Source organism: Haliaeetus leucocephalus, unplaced genomic scaffold (assembly GCF_000737465.1).
Source record: "Haliaeetus leucocephalus isolate CR32 unplaced genomic scaffold, Haliaeetus_leucocephalus-4.0 Scaffold155, whole genome shotgun sequence".
Taxonomy (NCBI): domain Eukaryota; kingdom Metazoa; phylum Chordata; class Aves; order Accipitriformes; family Accipitridae; genus Haliaeetus; species Haliaeetus leucocephalus.
In genome coordinates, this window is record NW_010972591.1 from 2,189,682 (window position 1) to 2,212,970 (window position 23,289).

The 23,289-nt window shown below is 38.3% G+C and overlaps 1 protein-coding gene across 1 annotated transcript; it reads left to right on the forward strand.

The window, feature by feature from the left end:
- The first annotated feature begins 15,077 nt into the window (after positions 1-15,077).
- On the forward strand, positions 15,078-21,981 carry MMP13 (matrix metallopeptidase 13 (collagenase 3)). The gene is made up of 10 exons (XM_010562120.1): positions 15,078-15,200; positions 15,301-15,542; positions 16,688-16,836; positions 16,929-17,054; positions 17,930-18,091; positions 18,700-18,817; positions 19,429-19,562; positions 19,916-20,075; positions 20,835-20,938; positions 21,567-21,981. The coding sequence occupies exons 1-10, from the start codon at positions 15,078-15,080 to the stop codon at positions 21,665-21,667; spliced, it is 1,419 nt and encodes a 472-aa protein (XP_010560422.1). The 3' UTR covers positions 21,668-21,981.
- The last annotated feature ends 1,308 nt before the right edge of the window (positions 21,982-23,289 follow it).

Sequence of the window (23,289 nt, forward strand, 5' to 3'; positions counted from 1 at the left end):
TGACTATTTGAATTTTGAACACTCCAAGGATGAAAATCCAAAACCTCTCTGGGCAGCCCATTCAAATATTTTACCTCCCTTATGGTAAAGAAAATTTTCCCAATATCTAAGTGGAATTTCCGATGTTCCAGTTTGCATACATTGCCTCTTGTTCTTTCTCTGTGCATGTCCAAGAAGAGTCTGTCTCCATCTTCTCTGAATTTTCTTGTCAGGTACTTGTAGATTGCAGTAAGATTTCCCCTTTGTCTTCTCTTCTCCAGCATGAACAAACCCAGCTTTCTCACCCTTTCCTCCTATGTCCTGTGCTCCAGCCCCTGACAATCTTGGTAGCCTCTTCAGTGTACTAGGGAGTCCAAACCTGGATACACCACTGCAGATGTGGTCTCACAAGTGCCAGAGAGGGTGATCACATCCCTGGATCTTATGGCTGTACTTACTAATACTACCCATGGGTTTTAAACTGGTTTTGCTTAAGCCTTAGCTCCCATTAAAGATACATGATGTGTGGGTTTTTTTCCCTTCTGATAAGAAAGACAAACACAAAAAACTTCAGATAAAATAATTCTCTTTTTTTAATTTTTCTTGTTCTGATTGAACAAAAATATCAGTTATTCACACAGCTTTAGAAAAAACCACACATTTATCTGGTGTACAGCACATCGTATATCCTATAATTTAACTTACAGTTTATTTAGCCACATGGGTTTTTTTGTCATGTCAGCTTTGAGTGGGAAATTGATCTTTTCCTCCTGTTATTTACTCTTTTCCTGTAAATTATAATGAAGCAATGCAGCTAAAATTGCACAGTAAGGTAAAACAATCCTTATGTTTTGATAATGTTAGAGGACAGTGTGCACTTCTAGAGTTGGGGGGGTTTTGCTACCACTAAGGCAGTAGTAGCAAAAATCTAGTCATGTCAACTTTGATTCTGTTAAGTTAATTGACTTTCTTTCTGCCTTTTGGATTTAGAAGGTAAACAGCCTATTGTATAAAAGCAAGAGTGAATGGTACAAGAATGAATCTTCACTCAGAAATATATGGCTCAATATGCTGTGGCAGCCAAAATAAGTCAACAAAGTGCTGGGCATCATCAGGGTAAGTGCTGAGAACATGAATGATGGAAAGCATAACTTTGCCACTATATAAAATCTTCCTGTATCCAATTCTTGAGTACTTAGTGCAGTTTTGTTCTCCAAACCTCAGAAAGGATATAATGACAGTGAAGAAATCACCCAGAAAGGTAATTTAAATTAAGTGAATGGACCAGCAACCAAATTAGGAGTTTGTAGAAGAGGAGATCAAGAACTTGCTATAACTAAGATTTTCAAAATCATGAAGGTGAATCATAAGCTGAATGTAAAGCTGTTATGTACCAAATCCTACAGTATTAGAACTAGGTGGCCTTGAATCAGGCTTGCAGGAGTCTGATTTAAGACAGAGAAATTAAAATATCTCTTACAGAGTGGTAAGTGAATGCCTGGGACTTGCTATTACAGAAGATGTTGAAAGCAGCCAGCATCAGTCAAAAACTCATCAGAGATGTTCTCCCTAGATAGTGTCTCTTATTTACCATTGCTAAGAGACAGAATACTGAACTAGATGGATCATTTAGTCATTTTTATGTTAAATGGAGAAACTGAAGTAATTCAGCAAAACTGAATGAAGTATTTGTACTTAATGGTACAATCAGAGTTTTGTGCTCTGGGAATTAGGTACTCCATGAGACAGGATTAAAAACTGGATTGATTCCTTCTCACACAAAGGCAGGAGGAACTGATTCACCCCTTTAGTACAGCAACAAGGGCATTCATCTGGGATGTGGGTGAACCTCAAGTTCCTACTTTGCTAGGTGCATGGATGGGAAATTTTGTCTCTTAGTCAAATTCCGTATTAAACAAAAGTAGATCTGTCATGTTGTAACATCCTCTTCAATCTGAAGACTCCCAGTTTCTGGAAGTCAACTGGATTAGTACTATGTAGAAACAACACTTATTCTTTTTGTCCAGGTATAAAAGTCAGAAGTTGATACATGTGATGTTTCCTAAACAGAAGTGGCAAAAAATGTTTAATTCAGAGTTATTTGAATTGTTTCAAATAATTCTTTATAGAAAAGCAACCTTCAGATAAAATCTTGATGTTTCATAATATTTTCTAAGTAAGTATTTTAGACAAAGCTAAAAGATATTGCTTCAATGTTCCTCTTTCCTCATCCAGGACTAAAGGAAAGCATAAATACACAAACCTTATTTCTAGCCATTTATCTCAGCTTGAAATTTAAATAGTCTTGTTATTCAGTAATAGAAGTATTTTTTTAGCAATAGAAGTATCTTATTAGATAGTAATAGAAGTATTTTTCATAGTCAGAGTTTTCCATGTCAGTTTTGAACAGGTTTTATAAATTATTTTGCATTGAAAAGAAATAAAGCAATAGCAAAACTTAATACATAAGGTCTGTGAAACGTCCAGTGAACATTTGTCATGGTTTGCTTTCAGTCAGGAATTTCCATTTTATATGCTAAGGGAACCAAAGGACACATGGCACCAGATTTTTTATTAACTCGAAAGATTCTGACACAACAATGGGCAGATATTTTTTAACCTGTTTATATAATAAGTTACACTTCACATCTGGCTAGTGAAAAGTGGACTAAACAAACTGGAGGATGCATAAACTTTATGAGTTATGTGACTTGAAATCTTCCCAGGACCTTGGTCTGTCTTGTGGCCTTGCTGATATCATGATCACTTTCAGCACCAAAGCTGACAAAGAGAAGATGCTCTAACCATTTTACAATAGTCAGGGATAGAATCTATTCTGACTTAAGCCTTATGTCATTTTAGTGAGTTTTTTAATGGTTATGACTCTGCAAGTATGAACCATCACACAGTAATTCTCATTTATAAGACGCATGAATATTGCTTGCATTTTGTGTGTATTCTTTTACACAGGTAACATTTCTTTCTTTTCCTAGATCTTCCAATAAACGAAACCATGCTTGCCCACCTGGAGGAAATAAGTGCTGATGACTCCCAGTAGCCCCTACTCTCCCACTAGTGCATCCTGAATTGCTGGGAAAGACAGTAGGAAATTTAGGATGATTAAGCAATTCTGAGCCTTTATTGGGAGGTTAATCACTGCTATTAAGTCATGGAATGGTAACTACCTTTTAAGATGTATGCATATTTAACACAGTGGGGGTGATTTGAAGCAGCTGTTTAATATGCCTAGTGCTTGTGAAATATCTGAACAGTTAACTATAGAGATGGGCAAAAAGTAGACGTCTGTACTGGAATTTGGGCAAAAATTGCAATTGAATTAGCACAATCCTTCGGCAACAAGTATGATTGATTGCCTTCAGATAATATTCATTAGGACAATGAAATAAACCCAATAAGCCACTGTATGCAGTCTTCAGATGGCTAAAGTCTACATGGAAATCAACAGCAAGGAGCCATAGAAAATGACTGAACATCTATTATCTGTAACAAGCCATTTTTTACTGTGATCTTTAAATCGAACTAAACTAGCTAAAGCAGTGACTTCTCTGCTGTATTTTCCTTATGTGTTTTACAGATGTAAACTCCTGTATGATTCCTTACTCAGATATTGACTAAAAACCAGAGAAGCTTTCAGCAGGGGTGAAGATACTAGTCTGATTTTTTTTCCCTCTGGTGCTCTTTAGCAAGAGAAGTACTTGCCTATTTTATTGTGTCTATGAGGAGTCCATAACATCTAATTGTTAGCCTATCTCTTGGGAAAGGGCAGATTTCAGTATGCAGCTAGCTGAAAATTAACTCTGGATTGATGTTGGTTTTTGGCAATAAGTATTGACAATAAAAAAGAACTATTTTTATTCAGATATTTGGCAGCAGTTCTAAAAAAGCACTGTGACAGAGAGACACAGACAAAGGGAATGCAGTAGATAACTTAAATCACTAAAAAATACTTGAAGACTGTGAAATAGGAAGCTCCATAGGAAGCTCATAGGATTATTCAGCACTGGTGAGGCCACACCTGTTATATTGTGTCCAGTTCTGGGCTCCCCAGTACAAGGTGGACATGGACATACTGGAGAGAGCCCAACAAAGTGCTAGGAAGATGATGAAGGTGGACATGGACATACTGGAGAGAGCCCAACAAAGTGCTAGGAAGATGATGAAGGGACTGGAGCATGTCTCCTATGAGGAAAGGCTGAAATAGCTGGGGCTGTTCATCCTGGGGAAGAGAAGGCTCAGGGGGGATCTTACCAATGTCTATAAATACCTGAAGGGAGGGTGCAAAGAGGATGGAGCCAGGCTCTTTTCAGCAGTGCCCAGTGACAGGACCAGAGGCAATGGGCACCAACTGAAACACAAGAGGTTCCCTCTGAGCATCAGGAAAGACTTTTTTACTGTGAGGATGACTGAGCACTGGCACAGGTTACCCAGGGAGGTGGCGGTGTCTCTGTCCTTGGAGATACTTAAAAGGTATCTGGACATGGTCATAGAATCATAGAATAATAGAATCATAGAACAGTTTGGGTTGGAAGGGACCTTTAAAGGTCATCTAGTCCAATCCCCCTGCAATGAGCAGGGACCTCTTCAACTAGATCAGGTTGCTCAGAGCCCCATCCAACTTGGATGTTTCCAGGGATGGGGCATCTACCACCTCTCTGGGCAGCCTGTTCCAGTGTTTTACCAGTCTCATTGTAAAAAATGTCTTCCTTATATCTAGTGTGAATCTACCCTCTTTTAGTTTAAAACCATTACCCCTTGTCCTATTGCAACAGGCTCTGCTAAAAAGTTTGTCCCCATCTTTCTCATAAGCCCCCTTTAAGTACTGAAAGGCCACAATAAGATCTCCCTGCAGCCTCCTCTTCTCCAGGCTGAACAAATCCAGCTCTCTCAGCCTTTCTTCACAGGAGAGGTGTTCCATCCCTCTGATCATTTTTGGTCTGGGCAACTGGCTCTAGGTGGCCCTGCTTGAGCAGGGTAGTTGGATAAGATGACCTCCAGAGGTCCTTTCCAACCTTTAAGCTATTGAAGTTTAGTTGTCAGCATGAACATGAACAAGCGTTTCTAACACAGGATGCAGCCTTGGCAAGTCTTCTGTTAACCAATAATATTTTTATTTTTACTTTTCTATAATCCTTTAACTCCACTATCCAGTTTGAATTACTAGCAGATGGTCTTTATCACTGCTGTGAATCAGAGCATACTGCCCACTTAGGAAAGAGGAAGAAGTAAGTGAAAGATGCTGTTTCTTGGTATTTGCTGGTACAGAAAAGAAAATATTGAATGCCAAGGCTAGGAAACCCATGATTGGAACTTTTCAGCAGATGTAAGAACAGAGATATTGTGATGAGAAATTAGTTTCTAAGGCCTTGCAAAAGACACTGGAGAAATTCCTCCCTTTCATTCTGATTTCATCCCACAGCTACCATGTTCCAAACGCTCAGTGTTTAAAGCCACATGACAGGGAAACTGAGTGCATTTTACCAGGGACTCTGTGGGAGAAAACTTCATCATCTTTTCCCCTTACCATGTGTTTGCAATTGAATGCAATTGAATGGTTGTTGTGTGCTAGGTCTTGTGAAGAAGAGAAATGGAAGCTGTTATCTTTTCCTGAAAGTGAATATAGAAGGACATCTATATGGCAGAGGCCAGGGTGAAAAGGGTAGAATGTCAGAGAATGGCTGACAGAGAAATGAGGAAATCTGTAGTAATGGCTGAAAATATTCTGTTAACATTATTCCTACAGAGCACTGTTAGTGTGCAGGATATGTTATGGCATTAGATAGGCTAATAAGGTGTTCAAAATAGTGAAATTGCATATCTAGAGAACTTAAGTCTCTTAAGTAATGTATAAATAACAGTAATTTACATTTGCAAACTGTATTGGCTGCATAATTTTTCTATATCAGTTTCTGACCAGTATTTCACGGTAACTGAAGATCTACTAATATCATGAAGACATTAATCAATAAATTTGAACATAAGAATCCACTAAAGATAGATTTCAAGTGACAGCCAACATTAGGAAGTCCAGTGTTTGGTTTTTTTTACCAAGACTAATTCATACTAAAAAATCTGTAATGTACAGAACTTGAGTATGTCTTAAGTGTTACACATAAACATACTGACTAAAATGTTTTCAAAATATCTTAATTTGATATTTGGCTACTGATACTGATATTAAGGCATAGAATCACAGAATAACTCAGCCTGGAAGAGACCTCAGGAGGTCCCTGGTCCAACCTCCTGCTCACAGCAGGGTCAGCTCTGAGGTCAGACCAGGCTACTCAGGGCTCAGGGCTTCACCCAGTCTGGCTTGAAAACCTCCAAGTATGGAGACTGCACAACCTCTCTGGGCACCCTGTGCCACTGCCCAGCTGTCCTCATGGGGAAAAGGTTTCTCCTTATATCCAGGCTGAACCTCTCTTGTTTCAGTCAATGCCCACTGTCTCTCAGCCTCTTGCCTTCCACCACAGTGACATGCCCAACTCCAGCTCCTTGAAGACCTCCCCACAGGCACTGGAGCTGGTGTTACATCTCCCTGAAGCCATATTTACTCCAGGCTGAACAAGCCCAGCTCCCCCAGCCTCTCCTCACAGAGCAGGTGCTCTAGCCCCCACCATCTTGGTGACCTCCCCTAAATTTCATCCATAGGGGGATTGAGTTTTTAACTTAAATGTATGGCTACCTTTATATTATATTTCTTTGTAATGGAAAAAGATGATACATTTATTTCTGTGTCACTTACCTTTACATCGAAAACATACACTTTGCTAGGTAGCACTAGGAATTTTCTTAAATCCCCTTTCAGTAATCTCTTACCAGTAATTCAAACCTTAATTTTAAGCTTACCACTTGTTTGTGGTACTTCCTATAAAACTGTATGCATCAGACATCTAGTTTTTTCCCCCCTTATTCTCAAGAGCTTTTGCAATAGAGTTGAGAAACTGCTTTTTAAAAAGCCCAGCTGCATAAACAACATGAATGTGGTTGGCAAGCAAAAGCCAGGGCTTTAAGAATTATACTTCCTCTCCTAAATGTTTTTAAAATGTATGGTTTTACTCCTAAAACTTCTTACAAATAAAAAAATTACAGTAAGCTTCACTTAAAGAGTGTTTCTTCCATGTGTTTCTGTGAAGGACAAGCACCTGCCCTGAGGGTTTGTGATGCTGTCTCTTTTGGGTAATTTCAATGTAGCTTTTTAAATTCATTTGATGTTATTCTGAACAATTTGTGTGCATATATGGGAGGCTTTGATCCTGAAAAGAAATATGGGGTAGACACCCAGGTGGAAATTCCAGTAGGTATTGACTTGGAAAAAGAAAAAGCATCAGGCATACAGTTCAATTAGGCTGTACTTTTAATGATTGACATATCTGGAAAGTGTCAGGTAATACCTCATTCAGTATAGAGGATGATCTTGTGAACAGTGGCCACAACTCTCATATTTTTTCACTGGTGCTGAAGAGAGGATTTCTCTCCCCTCCTCAAAATCCACATCATTAACCTGCCATCTTCCTCTGATGCATTTCTTCTTACAGTACCTAGGATGACAAAGGCTGGGGTTCATGGGGTTAGGTACTAGAGCCAGCACTGGTTTGAAATGTCTGGATTCAGTAATGATAGTATTTGTTTTTATTTGTTATTACTTAAGAGCTATAGAAGATATAGTGCTCTTAAGTAGTGATCAATAGAAAGCTGAGTCAGAAATTAAGAGTCTTCATTACTAATAGTAAATTTGTTAACATACATCAGAGAAAAGAGCTTGTGGAGGCAGGAGAAGGATGTGTGTGTTTCTGTTAGGCTCCTAGCTCCAATTTTCATAAATAATAAGTAGTCTGAACCAAAATGTTGCAGAGCATATTACTTTTTATTTCACATTCCTAAAGGGGCCGTTTGTCCTTCCTGAAGGTGTAGAATCCACAAATTTAAAATTCAGACTTCACTTAGGCATTTAACATGCAAAATTTGTTTCACCCAAACAATTTATTTAAATCCTTGAGTGTCCAAAATTTTAGAAAGAAATGTTGAATCACTATATAAATAAATCATAATCATATTTTTTTCATCCTAACGCTGATTTTTATTACATCTACAATGAACTATGTCTTTCTATGAACAATGGCTATCTATTCATAGTGGAGGTCTTAAGATTTGAGAATAAAGTTGCTATAGCATATTATTAAAACAGTAAATTGACAGACAGGGAAAGTATTTTGCCATGATGCAAGAGCTAAAATTAAAATGTTTTAAAGACATATTATATGTATTTCTGGGTTGACACAAGAAATGAAATACATCAAAACATACCAAGACTTAATTATGAGTGTCAGAGAGCCACAGTGCTACTGAGGTAGTCTTTAAAAATATTTTTGTGAGTGTTTGCAAGTGTAAACATCAGGATTTAAAAAATAGAAATGTAAAGTGGTGGAGATCTCAAAAAACAAATTTAGAAAATTAAGTTTTTACCTTTGAACTGGATTCCTGGGGTTTTATTTTCCATATTTTGTACTGTTGACCAGCTCCTTCCCCTTAGGAGCAAAATTATGTTGGCTAGACACAAACTCATCATTTGCCTACAGTTTGCTAATGATAGATATAACTGGATATTTTGTACTTGATGTGAACAATATCAATGAACCCTTACAATGGAAGAAGGCTCTGAGGAGATCTCTGAGGAGATCCCGTGAATCTCAGGGAATAACATAAGGAGGGACTCACCATGGGTGTTGCAAAGAAAGCTGAACTTGCCTGGACACAAATGGGACTGGAAGCTACATCTGCTGAGTGCATCAGTCAGCTGTGTAAACGTTCATCCCTCAGTTAATCAAGAGTGCAAAATATATTCCTGAGTTAGCCAGAGCAGCGTGGGTAGTGTTATGTGTGGGGGCAGTGTATATGTGGCTCAGCCCCACACTGAGTATAAAAACCAGCCAAAGAACTTTGAAGAGAGCAAGAGTCTTGAGCTGGGTTGAACTTGTGCATTTCTTTCTGGGGTCTGTGGACACCCAATGTCACTACAGTAAGCATATAATAGAGACTGGTAATCACAGTTGTCCTGTGATTCAGCTACATGTTCCTATTGCTGTACTCTGCTAGATGTAATTTGTACTTATATGGTGATTAAAGTACATTGCTGCATCACTGTGCTAAATCAAAATTCCATGTAACTTCTAATAACTTAAAGTAAGTAAACTTTGTATTAAGCATTAAACCCTACATATGTGGAATATCTGAAAAAGCCTAATCAAAGAGTATTGGACTTTGCCAATTGGGTACCACATTTTACAAAGTAATAAAGTAACCATAATGAAAGAATAAAATACTTCTACAATCTCAGAAAGTAATTGCTGCAGTCAAATTATTTTTTTTTCTTCAAATTATTTTTTTATCTTCAAATTATTTATTTTTTTTTACAGGTTCCATCTATTTCTTTCAAGAATCAATAAAATTCAATTACAGGAACTGCTATAAAATCTTCCACAAATGGTTAGTGCAGCCTGGATACAGGAGCACTATCCTGACTGCAATAAGAAGCACAACAAATGAGCAGGTCTTGAGCAGATTAACAACTAGTGACATACTACTGCATATGCAAAAAAATTGCCGTTAAAAAGGCCACAACTGCCATATTATAACAGATAATTTAGCATCCTACATTTATCCTGAAGCAGAAAAGGTTGTGGGTAGCTCATATAGAATGGTTAGAGCAAAACGGGAAGCCAGTTCTAGTCCTGGGGAGCGTACAGAGTGGTAAGGAGGAGCGGAGCATGGCGTGACCTCCATGGGAGCCTGCAGTTGCTGCTTTGCATGGAGCAGCTGACTGGGGCAGTTTTCCTGGATCCAATGAGTTTCTGCCTGTGCAGGAGTTGTTTGGACAGAGGAAACTTGGATTCTTGCACCTCTTTGAGGCATTTTCTTGCTTTCAGTTTGCTTGTTAGCATGAGGTAGGAGCCGCTGTCCCTCCAAGGCCAGGTGGAGCTGTGAGCAGGAGCACTGTCCTGGTAAGGGATGCACAGCGCCTGCCTGTCTGCCAGCTGCAGAGCTGCCACCTTGCACAGCAACGCAACAAACCTCTGCAACATGACAGCTCCTGGTTGTTCAGGCATCAGCAGAAAACGGGCCTGAAGTTCAGCTCTAGAATAGGTCACCTGAATTGAAGTATCTGTGTGTGCACCAGATGGTGGAGCTCCACTACAGTCAGCTCCATTACAGTCAGCAGAGCCCAGCTGTGAGGTACTTAGCACAGCAGCCTGAAGAGAGACATCTAGTGCCATTTGAGATGCAGGAGGGAACCCAAGACTTCTGCATGAGACTGTCAGATATGACACAGGACTGATGAGATCTCTCTGAACTTCAAACAACATTAGATATCTATATGTGGGCAACTGAAATAATCCCAAGGTGTCTACCTCAGTGTAAGCTAGCTGCTGTGTAGGCTTTAGTGAGTGTATTGACTTCATTGTTTATAATGAGAGTTTAGACACACAGCATCTAGGAAGGTACCCAAATTTAGTTCCTTTAATCTACAGCTGAATCTTACGTTGGAGCTCAGTGAATACAGAAGAAAGGTACCACTGCTCAGCAGCTCCCAGTGTGGCCAAGCTCATGCAGGTGCTGTCCTGCAAGCTGTCTTGTGCCATAGGCAGACAGAAAGGCGGCAGTCCACGGTGCCCTTTGCCTCTGTATGACCTAGTTGTCCACAGGGTCTGCAGGGACTCATTCAAATGAGAGCCATTGCCTCTTGGAAACATGTTTATATGTTTCTTGCTTCTGGCACTGGACCCTGCTGAACACCTCTGAGCACCCCAGTTGTATCTTTTTGCCAGGAAATGGCACAGGGATGCTGCTGTTTAATACAAAAAGGGCTCAGGTTGGTGTAACACCCCTCGACATCCCAGCTGAAGACCTGCTTGTGGAAACCATTCTCAGTTGTCTTTGAGCCCCTTCTTGTAACAGATGGAGTCCCACTTGGACAGGCAGGGTCAGAGTGTGTATTTTTAACTACTCTGGGACTCCATTTACCCAGCTGCACAATGGGCCTCAGAATACCGTCCTTCTTCCCAGAGGAAGCTGATCTAAATGTGATGGTGTAGCCCTAGGCACTGGAGACGTTCCACTTGAAATACAACTTGTGGTAAGAAACATTGACAAATGGACCCATTGACTTTTGTTTATTTGTCTTAAGTGAAGTGTCTGCTGTTTCAGGGTCACAGAGCATTCACCATATTCACTATATAGTGCTATTTTGGGCACCAAACACAGAGTGTAAATCAAAACATGACACCTTTCAATTATTTGTGGTAGCAAAATGTATGTTGAAACCATATTGTTGACACGATTCTTGTTTTCAAATAATTAGTACCTAAATGCTGCTTTAAGGCACTTAATTTCTTCTCACCACATCTCCCATCCCTCTTTATCCATTTTTCCTTGGGGGGAAAACCGGCATGATTGTTCCAGTCTCTGCTGTGCCTGTGAAAATTACCATCAGTCCAGCTAACTTTACCCACACCCACAAGATGCCAGAACTGCAGAAATTTTGCAGTGCTTGTTGAAATCTTACTATTCAGCAGTTTTGTGGGTTTCAATGCTTTTAAAATTTAAATTTCCATGCTTGTTTGTTTGCACTGGGGTCAGCACAAGGTCTATGAACCACTGCTGACTGCTTTTGTCTTAATTTGCATCTCTCTTCACAGTGGCATCACTTGAGCCTGAGCCATAGATTTTATATCTTACATTGCTCAACACTGGTAGGCTTTGACATTGTCATTTATCATTGCCAACTTTAAAAACCTCAGTTGCTTGATGCTTTAAAGTCAATATATTAAGGTAATAGACTGCAACTTCAGAAGTCTGTACTTAGTTCCCATCTCTATCAAGGCTTTTTGTCTCCCCTCAAAAAAACCCCACACTGTCTGTGATGCTGTTTCAGAAAAAGGGGGAATACTGCTCATTTTCACTGGCCCTTTTATGTGCTTGTTTGCAGTCCTTCACTAGTGTTTCTTCAGTTTGTGTACAGAGGACATAAAATTCTATGCCTCAATATAGGCTTCTAGCCACTGGTGTAATATAAATAGCAATAAAATGTGCAAGAAAACTTATTGGATCGTGTATATTTACATGGCCAGGACTCCCAAAGGAATCAACTGAATGTGCAGAAAACACGATTTAGCCATAGTCCACTCTCAGATGGCCCATTACACACAGCCTTTCAGAAATCAATTTCTATTTTAGCATTTTGATTTACTCCCTGTTACAAAATAGTTACAGACTCCCTGCCTTTCCTCTCTTTGTATGTTTTTCTACTCACTTGAAGAATCTGTTCAAAACAGTGGACTGCCTTTTCACTTGTTGACTTCATTGTCTTATAATAGCAAAAGGTGTAGCTTTATGCATCTCTTCTTACACAAACCTAATAAAGGCTGCCTGTTTCAGTTTTTTGTATAATTCCTTTGTCCAGTTTTTCAAATATTCCTTGGAAATGCCTCAGGACAGCTCTGTAAAGGGTACCAAAGGGACATTTTTGGAAAGAATTTTCATTGTGAACTCCAAAGGACTTCAGAGCATCTGTGTAACAAAAAAATCACAGATTAGAAAGTGAAAAATCATTCTTCCCTACCTAATCTATCATTCTCTTCATGCAAGACAATTCTATTTGCTACTGCTTTGAGTACTGCAGCTTAAACGTTTTGAAGAACTGGGCTCCACACCTCCTTGGAGCATTGTTCAATAGGCTAACACTGTTTTTTAATTTTACTCCTGTGCCTAGCTAAATAATTTTTTTCTGTTCTACATTTATATCATTCAAATATTGTCTCTGATTACTTGGTTTCACCTTTAATTACCAGTTAGCTAAACTGTATTTATTAGGGTAACCCTGAAACCACTTAGGAATAATTTGTGATCATTCTCTCATAAAGTGTGATAGACTGATGAAGTTTTTGCAGTAATAGTTGGTTAGGAAATTGATTTGTCCTATTTCAGAAGCAAGGATTCCAATTCCAGAGCTGAGAAAGAGTAGTAGTATAAGGGCCTGACACAGAATGAAAAACTTTTAGTTAAGTCTGGCACAGGGCAGTGATATACAAATAGTGGTATACAATTGCTCTCCCTTAGGTACAAGAAAGCTAATTTCAGGGAATTTGGAATTCACAGGAATGTTACCTGTGGAGTTTTAAGCTATTAATTTTACTCATAGATTTCTGAGATATGTCTGGTACTATTCTGCAGAGTAGTGACAGTCACAGCTTCATGCTGTCAAGAAAGTTTTCCTTACAGCCATGAAAACCATGACAAGGCAGCATCACTGCTCCTAAGCTCCACACAAAGCAAGCAAAATTCACTGTAAACTCTACTTACTGCATAACTGAGTACTCCAACATTAGTGATAGTAGTGCTGCAAATATCAATACAGAATTGTTGGAAGGAAAGAAATAAGACATGTACATAATCTGGCAGTCTGCATTAGCAAGGAGTGTAGCACAGTGAGAACATCAGCAATATGGATTCAGCCCTCGTCCTGAAGTGCTTTAGTGGAGACCACTTCTTAAGAAGGTGGGATAATTAACAGTCCTTATGCCACCATTGCTGAATAAAAAGGTCTCAGCACTGGTGATGGGCAACGTAAAGGAGAATATACAAACTGTTTGAACAGATGTTGTCTGTCCCTAATTGATGTAACCATATTTAGGACTGGCTGAGATGGCCAATGAGGTAGAAATAGCCTACATAACAAATTCCTCTCAGCTTTATTTGCTTTTGTTGTTTGTCATCATAAGACAGAAGGCTAATATTGTTTAACAAATTGAGCTTCTACACATTCAGCTTCACTGACTTTTTTCCTTTTCCTGTTTTGTAAACAAGGCAACTTCCATGGCAGGGTAGTGTATTCCAGAAAGCGTGTACCAGTGTCTACCAGAAAGCTGCCTGAGGTTTTCCATACAGGAACAGCCTCCATGAAAGAGGAAGGTGGATTCAGCAGAAACAGCACCTCCCCTTGGACCAATGCTTGTGGGCATGTGATATGATGCAAGTCTTTACAGCAGCTGAGATTGGAGTGACCCTGGGGAGACAGAAATAATCTTTAAGCTTTGAAGTTTAATAATGTCCATGCCTGTCATAATGCCAGATTTATTCTATTCTCCACCTCGTAAGTCAAAATCACATATTTCTGTCATTCTAGACACACAGATTCATTGCCTACCTGTAGCTGGTAGATTGCCTCTTTCAGAGTAGTAGCTGTCTCATCGATCTATGGCTGTGCTCCACTCATAAAGTAAATTAAATTAATGTTTTTTGAGGAAGATAAATTGTATGAACTAGTCACTTTACATGACCTGATTTACTACTAATATAAAACATTTAAATATGGAAAACTATTTCCTGATATTTAGCATTTTTGGTTTTGAGTACATCTCAAGCAGTAAATTATTCTGAAAGACAGATAGGAAGTCACTTTAATGATCTCTGAAGTAAAATTTGTGTTAATGCTTTAGAGTTATAGTTCTTTACAGAAACAAGGATATGTAATATCCTATTGTATACTCTATAATGTTATTTCTTATCAGCCAAGGCACCACTTATTAAGAACTGAAGTGTGTATGATCTATTCCAACTGTTAAAAATAGCCATTGAACTAGTGTAGCTACTGAAAAGTTGCAGAATCAATTTAAAAAAATCATGAAGCTTGTTGTATGTTTTTATTTTTTATCAAATTCTAGAAAGGCACTTTTTCTAGCAGAGAAAATTATTGCAAAGCCTTTGCCAGTTATTGCCAGTGTAAGTTACTGCAGAATAATCAAAAAGCGTGGTTTGTTTCTGCCCATTTCTTCCCACAACCTATGTAAATATTCAGAGACCGTGTTTATATGAGGATACGGTTGCAGAGCCCTCAGTGGGACAACAGATGCCTAAACCACAGTGTTGGGGAGGAGAGAAAAAGTAGCCATCTAAGCATGTTTACTTTCAGTGACAAGGAAGTTCTAACTTGTACCTAAGTGGTGACTCACTGGGTTGAGACTATAAAAGTAAAGGTGAACTGCTCCCTAAAACATCAGATTTTCAGACTTCAGAAATCCAACATGATGCAATCAAGACTTTCAGCTGTCTTCTTTTTCTTGTTGGGTTTGTCATTTTGCCTGACAATCCCTATTCCCCTTGAAGATAGCCATGAATTCACAGAGAAAGACCTTCAGTTTGCAGAGGTACTGTATAAAATAATTCATTTGCATGTTTTATACATAGTAAGTAGTGTAGTTACAACTGTTTGGAAACTAGGCTTATTACTTCTTTTCCCCTTCTTAGCGCTATCTCAGGACTCACTATGATCTCCGTCCGAATCCTGCTGGCATAATGAGGAAGAGTGCCAACTCAGTGGCATCTAAACTTCGAGAAATGCAAGCTTTTTTTGGCTTGGAGGTGACAGGCAAATTAGATGAAGAAACATATGAGCTGATGCAGAAACCAAGATGCGGTGTCCCAGATGTGGGGGAATATAACTTTTTCCCTAGAAAACTCAAATGGTCAAAAACTAATTTGACATACAGGTAAATGCATGGCATTTTGAATGTTTTTACTGTTATTACCTTCTTTCCAGGTATCTTGTCCAATGGGTTGCCCAGTATATGAGGTTGATGGGAGAAGGATGCATTTGAGTTAGACAAAACTCATGTTGCAGTTTAAAATCCTTACAGTGCCACTTTTGGAAAGGTCCCCCAAGCCCACCTTACAGCCCAAGGAAGTAAATACAATTTTTTTCCATTGCGCTTTGCCATGGAGGAAAGCTGGTGTGGTGTAAGCTGGTAACTCCTCATCTGGCCTCCATGTAGACACCCTGGGCACATCCATGGTGCCAAATGAAAGAAGGGTGGGGACTAAGATCATGCACCTCACTACTGATCTTCACAGCGCTTAATCTCTAGGTCACTCAGCTCTGCTTTGGACCTGGTTTAGTGTCTGCTTCACATAGGTCTTGTCCTGGACAAAGAAGCATGGATGCAAACCAGTCTGTTCAATGTGGCTGTGAGAGCAGGGATTGATCCTTGCCCCTCTTCCTTTTCACAGTCCAGATGTAGATATCTGTGCTTGGTCAGACAAATCTCTGTACCATGACCTCAGAAAGTTGACCTTGGGAAGCTATGGTGCTGAAAGGTCACATGGTAGCTCCTTCTCCCTTAATACCGCAAGGTCGTCAACAGGGGGTTTTGACCAGCTGTAACCTGAGTTTCTTTAGCAGATTCCAAATATGAAATCATTGAATTCTATTCAATATCTGGTGATAAATATTACTTTAATATGGATTATTCTAGCCTATAAAAAGCTCTTTGGATCATGTTTTTCTCCTCCAGGAAGTGAGAATTATGAGATATTTTATATGGCATAAAAAAAGTTTGAAGTTACTGATATGATTTGACTTAATAAAGAATATATCTGCCATTTTCTGTATCTTCTGGTGCATATAAAACCAATTACAGAAAGCTGTTGGATTATTTCAGACATCTCTGAATGATTTTAATGAAAATGGTTATTTTTATTTTTTGAATACTGTATGCAGCTGCCAAGCTCTTTGTTTTTAGATAAGAACATAAGAAAAAAGCAAAAAATTTTAATGAGGTGTACCGTCAGATAAAAGTGTATTACACATTTTCTTCGATTCACACAATTTAACTGGAGATATTAATCTGTTTGATAGAATTATGAATTACACTTCAGATCTGAGGCGTGCTGAAGTAGACAGAGCTTTCAAAAAAGCATTCAAAGTTTGGTCGGATGTGACACCACTTAACTTCACCAGAATACGAAGTGGTGTAGCTGATATCATGATCTCCTTTGGCACTAAAGGTAACGGAGAACCAGTTATTTTTACCTTATAGTTATATTGCTGCCAATAAAATGGGATAGTTGATTTAATTGTTTTAAATGTTGTTTTATAGAACATGGTGACTTTTACCCCTTTGATGGACCCTCTGGATTACTGGCTCATGCTTTTCCCCCTGGTCCAGACTATGGAGGAGATGCCCATTTTGATGATGATGAAGTTTGGTCAGATGATTCCAGAGGTAACAGAAGTTCCTGAGATTATTTGAAATGGTGATAGATGGACAATTTTGTCCTGTTTGATATCTATAAACAGTTTGGTTTGCCTGTTTACTCTTCATTCATCATTATGCTCACTGTCCACTCATAGGAAGCTGGGTTTAACTGCCAATCATAAATACAAGTACAGCATATGCATAGCATAAATTTTAGGATATACACCTCCTAAGTGAAGTGATTAAAAAAATGCCACCAACAAGGTATTTTGTCATCTTGGCCTTTCACTGAGCTCAAGGGCAGCTAGTTCTGATCACAGACTGATGGGAATTACCTTACTGAAGCCTATAGAAAACACATATACTTCACTTAGCTGCAAATTGTCTACTTGCATTTAAAGTCTTCACCTTCCTATTCAGGACAGAGCTTTAACAGAACAAAACACTATTTTTTTTCAGCACTGTGTTATTTCACCCTCCTGGCATTAAAGCTAATTTCTGCAATATTGAAAACAATATGGACTCTCTACTGAAGGTGAATTTCTGACAAAAAATGTTCTTGATTTCAGTAAGGCAAAGACTTCACCCTAGAGCTTTCCAATATTACTAAGAAATTTCAAGAAATCTAGATCTTAGATTTAGACTAGACTTAGAAAAACATTGTCAAATAAGATTTAGGTTGAACACCAACTATGAGATACTCAATAGATTAGGCCCTTATTAAAACAAAACACATGGTATTTTGAAAAAGCCAAGCAATTATACATAATGTTTCCCTTTATCCAGTTGTCTCCTTTATTGTCCCATGTGTTAAAGCACAATGTTAAGGTTAGTTGATTAGTCCAAGTCCACTTTGGTGATACAAGGAGCTATACATTTACTTTCACTGTGGTTTGTTGTAGGCTATAACTTGTTTCTTGTTGCTGCCCATGAATTTGGTCATTCACTGGGTCTTGAACACTCTAGAGACCCTGGAGCCCTGATGTTTCCAATTTACACATACACTGGAAAAACTGGTTTTGTGCTTCCTGATGATGATGTGCAAGGGATCCAAGAGCTCTATGGTAAGTCTGTATAATATATAATATATATTTCCCACATCATTATAACCTGTTAAAGATGCACTGCACAGTTACTAAAGAGCTGCAGATGTTCAATAGCAACAGTCATGACTGATTAAGACCGATTCACCGGACTCTTGACAACCAGACTTCAGGAACAGTAGATGCTTAGGTCTAATAGTTCAGAGAAAAAAAAAAGGAAGTAACACTGCAGAGGTTGGTCACTGTTCAGTCTCGTTTGGTGGTGGGCAGTGGGGGGCAGAGTCTTGACAGTTTTTGGCCTGCCTCAAAAGAGAAGGTAAAACAGAGTCTGAAGGGAGAAACAGAAATACTCATGTTTCATCATGGAAAGAACAAAACTTTTGGAGGACCTTCAAAACTTGGGATAAAGAAAGCAAGTCCATTTAAAATCTTTGCAGCACAGCTGAACTGCAGAATGTATTTGGCTAAAGAAGAGAAAGAGTGAACAGACTTTCTCCAGTACAAATGGTTTGCCCATTATGCTTGTACTTATCATGCTGTTTGGGAACTCTTCCATGTCCTATTCAATGACATGATCCACAGAAAAGAAATGAATGTTGTCAAACTTAGATCATATTAAATGATTCCAGGTGCTGGAGACAAAGATCCCAACCCAAAACATCCCAAAACACCAGAGAAATGTGATGCAGATTTATCTCTTGATGCAATAACAGAACTTCGTGGAGAAATGCTGATCTTCAAGGACAGGTAAAGAGACTGCTATATACGATATACGTATAGTGGGTACTGGATAAAATTTGAGCAAGCGAAAACACCATTTCAATTTTTTATTAAAGATTTGAGTAAACATAAATTTAAAAAATCAGAAATCAGTATAGATGCCTCTAAGAAACTACATCATATATCTTTTTAGACAGGATTTATAATACAATTACAGACTTCACTGCCCAGTAATATGAAGTGAAGATGGTATGGCTGAAGACTGACACTGTTTTTACACATTTTTCATTTCACAGAGCTTCCTTCAACATGCACAAAACTACTAACATTTATTTGAATGAAGTTGTACTACATTCAGAAGTCTTACATGGGACAGCAGTGTTTCTCTTATTCTGAATGGAAAAAAGATTCAAGTTTGTTGTTGTTTGAGATGATCACTATTTGAAATGACAGATATGGTCTGCAGCTAGGTGACTATGAGGAAAGGAAAAGTCTACAAGGGGCTTTATGTATTGAAAATTCTATGTTATGAAAAAAAATAACTCTCCATTAACTAATTTTTAATATAGCACATCAAAGATATTGCTATTCTGTAGTATGATAAGAAACATAAAATACATTTTCTTTTTCTGAACTAGGTTTTTCTGGCGACTGCACCCTCAGATGGTTGAGGCAGAATTGGTGTTACTTAAGTCCTTTTGGCCAGAGCTTCCAAATAAAATAGATGCAGCTTATGAAAACCCCATCAAAGATCTTGTGTTCGTGTTTAAGGGTGAGTTTTCAATTTTGGTGTTGGCAGAAAAATATACATATTTAATCAAGCTCAGTAAGTGATGTAAAGGTAATCAGTAGAAGAACAAAACATCCTACCTTCCTTGCTTAAACTCCCCACCCTCTGTTGGTTTCACCCCATGCAAATCTATACAATTGTCAGTGAATTAGGAGATGTACAATTAAGCTCAGATGCCTAGGGACATAGCTAGCATAAATAGTTTAATAACTGCTGTGTATGTGACCTAAGAATGTTAGTTGTATGAAAACAGGAAACATGGCATCCTCATTTTATTCTGCTTTCAAAGCTAAGCCTTTAAAAAAGACTCATGCATACTTTGTTCTTATTTTTAGGAAAGAAAGTCTGGGCTTTGAATGGCTATGACATAGTTGAAGACTTTCCTAAAAAGATATATGAAATGGGGTTCCCAAAAGAAATGAAAAGAATAGATGCAGCTGTCCATATTAAAGACACTGGCAAGACTCTCTTTTTTACTGGAAATAAGTACTGGAGGTAAGCTGGAGACAGATTGGTGTGTCTCTAGTCATAACCTGCCCAGAAGTATCAAAAGATCAGCAGGTTGTTTCAAACCAGGCACTTGAGTGTGGCTCACGTTTCCAGTCTGTGGTTTTCATTGGTGCTACAGCTGTGTGTAGTATGTCATAAAGGTGTATGCAAGATTTTTATAAACATATGGGCACAGCCTTTAAAAGCTGAAAGAGTGAAAGAAAGGAGAGGATAATAAAGTGCCCTAATCCATAAGAGTTTGTAATATGGTCATGTCTCCTAGACAAAATTCCCACCTTGCTTCCTTGAGTTGCTTGTGTGACACCAAATGGTACCAGTGCTGAGAGAGTAAGAAATCTATCCCACCCTAGGATGGCTGGTTTTTGTTGTCCATGATTGGGACTTCAGCCAGGTCTGATGCATAATTAAAACTTTACCATCCCTTTGCAGTATCTCTGTGCCAAGCAACCTCAGGATAGGCTAGTAGTCCCAATACATTCAGGTACAATAATCTCCATATAATAAGTACCTTATAGATCAGTTCTGAAAATGTAGCTTTATTAGTTTTGCGGTTTTTGAGCTTGTGCTTCTGGTAGAAGAGTGCCCTGGTTATTGCCCTGAGTTTCATTATTGCACTAGACATAAAGTACCTAAAGGCTGTTGGCTACTTCTGATGTGTAACTTCAAAGCATGTAAAGGGCACAGACCAAACTCCCAGGCAGTTTAAATCCTCTGAATTTTTATTTTCGTTTGTGTTTATTGTAGTTATGATGAAGAGGCGGAGGTTATGGAAGCAGGCTACCCCAGGCTGATAGAGGAAGAATTCGCAGGAATTGGTGATAGAGTGGATGCAGTCTATGAAAGAAATGGTACATAATCTGATAATGAAACTGTATTACAATTAGCTGTCATTGAAACTTGAGATTAATGTCCTGTGGGAAATTCTGCCATTTGTAATTTTGATTTTTTTCACATCAACACTTCGGTTCTCAACTGAATCAGGTTTCTGATCTAAATTACCCTCTGGCCTAGGTGCCCTTATAAACTATGTCCATACATATCTGAGGAGCCTAAAAAGACCTGCCTCCTTGCTTAGGGAACCTAATGTGATATGCTTAATCTAGAAGTATTATAATGTGTCCGTTCCTTCAAATGGAGCCCATTTCTATCCAACTCTTCAAGGAGTGTTTCCAAGTCAGAGTCTTAAATATTAACAGGTGAACCCTGTATTTTCCTAAGCAAGTGCTATATAGTAATAAAATGCAGAGCTTGACACTAGATTAAAATATCAGTTATTTTAAAACACCAATCCAGGTCTGGCAAATGGAATAAGGACCTTTCAAAATTTAGCTCAGCATTCTAAATACTTAAATATTGCATTTAAAAGAGTTATTAAAAAAATGAAAACAAATAGGATAATTTTCATTTGAAGGATAATTTTAATGTGACAACACAGTTTTCTCAGGGTTAATTAATTTTAACTTTGCTTTTCCTTAGGTTATCTCTACTTCTTCAATGGACCACTGCAGTTTGAGTACAGCATCTGGAGCAAAAGAATTGTCCGTGTCCTGCATACTAACTCTATATTTTGGTGCTAATTACAGCTGAGTGCCATGTCATAGGCTGCAGAGCAGCTTGTAGTACATGGAAATAATAATATGGGCATATAGATTTATTAGAGGACAGCAAGGTTCTGTGAACAAGCACTGGCTACCTACCACCAAATGTATACTGTATATATGGAACGATATAGCTGCATGTCAGTCTGGAACTGAATTAACTTAATAGGAAAGAAGAAAAGGAATTATTAGCATTTCAAGGGGCATTACACCATTTAAAGTTTGTCTAGTATTAAAGTGAGATGCTGCATACATCCTACATGATCATGAGCACTATTAATTCCTAGTAATCTGAGTATGTCTAGCATCTTTCAAGGATCTCCTGGCATGTCCCAAGAAATAGACCTGATAAACCCAGGAGTGTTATATTTTTAAACTAACCCTTCATCTCTTTGTGAAATACCTGTTAACATACTGGGAATTCAGATGTGTAACGAATGAGTCAGGATTGCATGGTGACTCCCTGAGCAGGATAACACCAGGCTGCAACACTGAAGTTAGAGAATTCAAAGGTATTTGAATGTATCCCCATTTGAATGGGAAGGTCCCCCTGGAAACGGATGCCCATGCCATCTTTGGAACAAGCAAAAGGTATAGAAGCAGTGAGGTGTCATTCTGAAGCAGACAGAAAAGCAGGAAAAGGGAAGAGTATTCCCTGCAGAAATCATCAGCCTGTATGAAACTGGGGAAACCAGAAGGAAGTAGCAACAAGAGAATCATGCAGGTTGAAACCTTGAATGAAGCAACATCTGGTAACAAAGCCCATGTTTTCAGCTGGTGTAAACTGAAGTAGTTCAAGTGACATTTATAGAGGTTATGCCTAGCTGTGCAAGCAGAGAACCTGAACATCCAAATCAAAATATTCAACAGAATACCTTTTTTTATGTTGGTCACTCTTTTAATATCTATATCAATTGTTTCAGTACCATGTAAGTTTTGGGTTGGTTTTTTTTTTTTTAAATCAATGCAAATGAGGTGGGACTATGGTTGTTTTTCAGTTTAAAAAGATAATATTAAATAAACTGGTGGAATAAAATGACATTTGAAATTTCTTATGTTAAAATTTCTTACACTGCATGTCATAAAAGCAAGACAGAGCTATTGCATAAAAGAAATCAGGAACCTGTGCATTTTATTCATTAAAATTTTCATCTCTATTTAAAAATCTGTTTTGCTTTTTTTTCCCTCTGAGAAAATGAATTTTATAGGAAAGAGAGGAGGAGAGAAAAACAGAAAGAGAGGAAAAAAGGAAAGACCCTTCAAATCTGCAGAATAAGAACTAAGTTGGAATTATTCCTTATCATTAGAGAAAGTATGAGAAATTATTAAGAAATACTGTGAAATTCAGTTCCACATTAATTTGAGTGCTTAACATTAATAACTAATTGAAACTACACTGTCCTCTTCTGCCTGCTCAAAACCAACCTGTAAGTCAGTCAATCAGCCAGGCTTGCCAAGCAAAGCCCATCAACAATGAATACCTTTAAATAGGCATAAATTGCCAGGCTTACCCACCAATGGGCTAGATGAGTTTAATTCTGTAATTTAGGTGACATACACAGTCAGTCATGGTAACCTAACAGATTTAGTGGTCTCTTCAG